The sequence below is a fragment of the Lycium barbarum genome, chromosome 12 (assembly GCF_019175385.1).
Source record: "Lycium barbarum isolate Lr01 chromosome 12, ASM1917538v2, whole genome shotgun sequence".
NCBI lineage: Eukaryota > Viridiplantae > Streptophyta > Magnoliopsida > Solanales > Solanaceae > Lycium > Lycium barbarum.
In genome coordinates, this window is record NC_083348.1 from 18,389,765 (window position 1) to 18,395,764 (window position 6,000).

A 6,000-nucleotide genomic window follows, 5' to 3' on the forward strand; every position below is an offset into this window, starting at 1 on the left:
TGCCAATATAATAATAACCAATGATCAAAACAAACAAATCGACTTCATTTTGGACCTTGTTTGACCTTGATACCTTCTAGTTAATACTTAAACAAACCTTTAACCTTTATCATTTTAACATTATAACACAGTAACTTAATAAACTCAATAAAACAGTAACTAAGCAGCTTTTAAACAAACATAAACAACATTAAAACATACAAGTAAACTAGACTCTATGGAACAGTAACTAAAACAACTTTAAACAAACATAAAACAAGTTAATTCATATAAATAAGCTAGAAAAAGGAATGAAATAAGCTAGAAAAATATATTACCTTTTTATGGGGAACCCAGAAGGTCAAAATGGAGGAATTAGATCACAAACTTCAAGCACCAACACCCGAAGACCTTAAACAGCCCATTGTTCTTGAATTTTTCAAAGTAATAATATTTTTTTTGGTATAATATCAGTGTAGTAGTGTAATAATAATAATTGTTTTAGGTAATATAGTAGTAATATAACAGTAGGATGACAAGATCAATGTGACAATCAAACCCTAGTTGTCCATGAGAGGTTTTTATGTCACCCATGCTATGTATTTATAGGATGCCAAATAAGAATCTTAGGGGTATAATCGACCTAAATTGAGTTTCATCGACGAAATTTTCCCTCAAATTCCAAATAATCAAATCAGAATTCAAAAATCAGTAAAGACAAAAGGAATTTTATCCAAATCGTACCAATTGCAAAATCACGCGTGATTGTACACCAGAGGGACAAAAAACGAACCCAAATCAGTGCACAAAAATAACAGAAATCACAACTCGTACGCCTAATCACACAAACAAACAAATTGTACCCGAAATCGATCGAAAAAGGACCGTTATAAATTAATCCAAGCCTTACACGTCGTGCAAGCCAGTACAAAGGATGAATTTCGTAGCCAGGTGTCGAGCAAATCACCACAATACCATCTCTCATGTGTGGTGTGGTGGCTCCAGATGGCTAAGAGCTCAAGGCTCCACCCAGGGCATCCAACACTACGAGAGATGGTGGGGAAATACCCAACAATGGCTCAAAAATGGTGGAGAAATAGTGGTGGAACGGTGGCTAGTGGTGGTACCAAAGCAAAACCCTAGCGCCGCCATCGGTTTCTCTCAAAGAGAGAGAAAGGAAATGTTTAGGGTAAAAATAAAATTGACGCATAAAAATGAGAAATACATACTTTAAAATATGCACTTTTAAAATATTATACCCACTTTAAAATGAAATACATACTTTGAAAAATCACATACTAGTTTAAAAATCCCTCGTAAAATAACATTTGACAAGAATAAGATTTATAATACGCAGTTTTAAAATACGAGCTTTAAAATGAGCCCAATATTAACATAGTTTCGACTAATATTTCAAATATGTAAAAAATGCGGTTAAATGAGACGTAATTCATACGTCGCCTTTTAATTAGCGATTTTTCCGAATTAGACGGAGCGGGATATTTGTCTTAATTTTAACACATGCTTGTAAATTAAATTACTCGTCATGTCTCGTAATCGTCGGTTTTCACTAACTACTAATTCAAACGTCAATTTTGCAATTTTATCGAGATTTTTGAAATATTACTTACTTTAAAATTCTAAAAAATATCCTTTCTCCGTCTTCGACTCGGTAATTTGCGAAAATTAAAATATGACTCTTAAGCGGTAAAAATTAGGTGTCAAGAACTTCCCCTTCAGAGTTCGAGGATGGCAACGTCATCCTTGAGCTACGAATTTGACAATCCTAATTTTTACCAGATAATAGAATTCATGACTCGTTTTCGCACAAATTTTGAAAGTATGGCCGGACCCTGGTTTCTAGGCTTCCTATATATCTCATATTGCATGAGAATTCAAGTCGTTTGTAGTTCTGACTCTACGAGGACTACAACGTAAAGAACTTTCTTTAAACTATCTCAGGATGTCCCGAGATAATTATAGGAATATGGCCGATCCTCGAAACTTGAGTAGCCTACATATCCCTGGCTCGGAGAATCAGGACAATTCTAGTTCGACTCGATAGTTCAAAAAAGAATATCCCTTTATGTGGGAATACCTTTGACTATTTCCTGTTGAAAATTCGAACCGAAAGTGACTTTTTGAAACAGATTTATTAGTGTTGGTGCTTGAAGTGATTTTTCAATCCCTGGTATAGAAAGCTTGACTCTCGTACAGTTTCTTACCGGTTGCCTAAGAAAAAGTTTCACTTATGCTCCGCATGTTCTGAATCCGGCTTTTTGCTTCCGTCCTCCGTAGCTTCTAGCTCGTCTCTAAATGCTGAGTCCTACGTCTCGTCTCCAAATACTGAGTCTTGCATGTTAGTTAATCAAAAATTTGATCTTAACGTAGTCATACCTAGGTGGCATTTTGCTATTTTGCTGACGTTGACTTGTCATCCTCCGATATTATGTCCATCTTTTCGCAAATGCCTGTCCGTTTTCTTTCTTCTTTCCTTGAAGTGTGTGGTTTAGTGTATTTTTGAAAAATAACTTTTTGACTACTTCGAATAAGGATCGTGACACTTTTGCCGGCTCCTTTCTTGTCATTTTCAGATGTTTTCATTGTTCAATGATAACTTCCGTTAGGATCTAGGTCAGGCTACACTGCATTCTTTCGAAACCTTCACAACCCAGTCCGATTTTGTTTTTGTGAGCAGGGTGCTATTAATGAAGACCATGTTTTCAAGTGCGGGGTCATTTTTGTTTCTCATGACATCCGCTACCCCTGAAAATTTGGGATCACATCATTTTCACATACTGCGGTGACTATCGTAAATCTAGTGTCGACTGCATCATTATCCTCATACGAAGTCTGCGTTATACCAGTTCGGGACTACATCACTTATAGTCAAAAATACCCAAATGAAGACTGCACATCAGAGTGAAGTATCATATTCCTTTCATGATAACCACTAACCTCTGTGTCCAGAATTACAACATTTAGTCAGGGTATTCAAGTTAACGACTGTATACTCAAGTGCGGGCCTTTTCTCATGACAACTGCTACCCCTGAACCAGAATTACATCAACTTGAGGTAAACTACAGTAGCGACCGCAATCTTGATGTAGGAATCACATTCGTATTTCAATGATTGTGGACATCAACCTCGAAATTATACTACCTATTTTTGGCTATAAATATGGAGGACGACTCAGCCCCTTCGGCACGTAGTCGTTTACTCCATATCATCGTTTTGAGGAACGAATCTTACCTCGGTGGTATGATTGACAATTTCCTTTTTTGACTATGGGGAAGAATACCCGCCCGTTAACAGGGTTCACATCTTCCAAAGGACTAGACTCTTTCTCAATGAATATGACACTACAATGCTGATATTAACATTTTGTCTTCAAATCATAGATTGTTATGATGAAAACTGTAACCACCCTTCGGGCCAGAATTAATTCATCTTTGCTGACATTCTATGTCGATGATCTTAAATTTGATGTCAAAATTATGTCACCTGATTCAGGCGAGAACTGTGCTTACCAAATTTAAGACGTCTAATCAGTCAATGTATCAAGGTAAGCCATGCGACGTTTAGGCCGAGGTCTCAATACCTTGACACAATACTATTTAGTCGAGACCAGACTTCGGTAAACCGTGATTATATCTCTTAGTAGTCTTAAAATAAATTTTATAGAAATCTTTGTGCTCTGCAAAACAAACAAACTTATTAGCGTAAAACAATTTTACTTAGGGAGGATTTCATTACCCTTTTTGTATGCTCTTCTCCGCCTTTTTTTTTTAAATGTCTTCTTCATTTTTGTTTCATCGTTGTTATTCCTGTTTCAAACATCTTTAGCAAACAAGTTAATGTAAAAATCCTTGTTTGTTTGTTCCTGCACCCACAGAAAAATTTGTCAGTTTCCTATCTAGTCGATCGCTCTTCCTACATGTGGATTTCTATAGTTCACACTTTGGTAGGAAAGAATGCTCATTTTCCTTGAAAATCTTTTGTTTTCGCTAAGAGGAAATTCTTTGGGTGGTGATTTTTTGAAAACATATATATTTGTAGTAATAAATCTGTAGTATATATATATATATATATATATATATATATATATATATATATATATATTATTTTGAAAATGATATATTTTATACGCAGCCTTTTAATGTCATGACATTGGTTACTCGAACAAAGTCATCTATCACTTCTTCTTCGTCTTGATCTTGTCTTGCACTAAAATTTTTGAATCCTTTTTGAAAATTTTGCCCCAGTTTATATACATCTTTGTATAAAACCAGATTTTGCCATGTCAATGGAATTTTTTAGACCTTCTCAAAAATTCTGCCCCAGTGTAAGGGTGTACTAGTTGATTCTGGATCTATTTGCGTCGAAGGAATTTTTGAGATCCTTCTTAAAAATTCTGCCCCAGTGTAGAAATCCTAATCAGTTTGTTCCTTTGAAGTGGTATATCAAAAGAATTCTTGAGGTCCTCTCGAAAATTCCGCCCCAGTTTTCATGTGGGGTTATCTTTGTCTTTTTTTTGCCAAGGCATCTCTAAGGTTTCTTAGGGTTTATTGGGAATTTATGTTTGGGATGACCGAGCTCGGAAGAGCGCCTATGTATCCCGTTTCGAGAATCAGGTCGAAACATAGTTCGGGGTAATTTTTTTTATTGGTGAGATCGAACTCAAAGAGCGCCTACGTATCCCAAATGTGAATCAGGTCATAACGTAGTTCAGAAACACATAATTTTGGATTTTTGGGTTAAAGCGACCGAGCTTGGAAAAGCGCCTACGTATTTTTTCTACTAAAAATGAAATATCACAAGGAATGGAAATGCAATTACAAGCAAATAAAACTAAATCTAGGAATCTCTGAAGTCGTTTTTTTCTCAAACGCAGTATCTCTTGATGACGTCTTAATTGATTGCTCTCAGCCACTCTTGGCCGTCTATTTCAGCGAGGACAACTGCTCCTCCTGATAACACTTTTTGCACCATATAAGGACCTTGCCAGTTTGGCGCGAACTTCCCTTTGTATTCTTCTTGATTTGGGAATATCCGTTTGAGCACCAATTGTTCTACTTGAAAAAGTCTAGTCCTTACATGTTTGTTGAAAGCTCGCGCCATTATTTGTTGGTACAGCTGACCGTGGCAAACGACAATCATCCTATTTTCATCTATCAAACCTAATTGTTCATACCTCTTGCGGATCCATTCCGCGTCGTCTAATTCAGCTTCTTGTATGATTCGAAATGAAGGGATTTCTACTTCAGTCGGTATCACCACCTCAGTGTTGTAGACCAACAGATATGGGATGGCTCCGGTTAAAGTTCTGGCGGTTGTACGATATCCCAATAATGCATATGGCAATTGTTCATGCCAGTCTTTGTAATTATCAATCATCTTTCTGAGGATTTTCTTGATGGTTTTGTTGGGGGCTTCCACAGTTCTATTCATTTGTCGCCGGTTTGCAATCGAATTCCGATGAGTGATTCGGAATTGCGCTCACATTTCTTTCATTAAGTGGTTGTTCAAATTAGCCTCATTTTCTGTTATGATCGATTCTGGGATGAAAAATCGGCATATGATGTTGTTGCGCACAAAATCTGCCACTACCTTCTTTGTTACTGACGCATAAGATGCCGCTTCCACCCACTTGGTGAAGTAGTCTATGGTGACCAAAATAAAATGGTGCTTGTTTGACGCAACTGGCTCAATTGGTCCTATGACATCCATGCCCTAAATGGTGAATGGCCAAGGTGATGTCATAACATTCAATTCTATTGGAGGGACCTTTATCAAGTCTCCATGAATTTGACACTTGTGGCATTTCTAGACGAATTTGCTACAATCATTCTCTATGGTTATCCAGTAATAACCTGTTCTTAAGATTTTCTTTGCTAGCAAGAACCCATTCATGTGAGTCCCACAGGTTCCAGCATGCACTTCTTCAATCAATCTCGTGGCTTCGACGGAGTCAACATATCTAAGGAATCCCTGATCCGGGGTTCTTTTGTATAAAACAT

General features: G+C 36.9%; 1 protein-coding gene across 1 annotated transcript; it reads right to left on the reverse strand.

The window, feature by feature from the left end:
• Positions 1-4,891: 4,891 nt before the first annotated feature.
• Positions 4,892-5,431, reverse strand: LOC132624155 (uncharacterized). Its single transcript, XM_060338978.1, has one exon. The coding sequence runs from the start codon at positions 5,429-5,431 to the stop codon at positions 4,892-4,894; it is 540 nt and encodes a 179-aa protein (XP_060194961.1).
• Positions 5,432-6,000: the final 569 nt, after the last annotated feature.

Bases quoted from the DNA above. Each gene is read 5' to 3' on its own strand.
- LOC132624155 (XM_060338978.1), bottom strand. From the start codon at position 5,431: ATGAATAGAACTGTGGAAGCCCCCAACAAAACCATCAAGAAAATCCTC.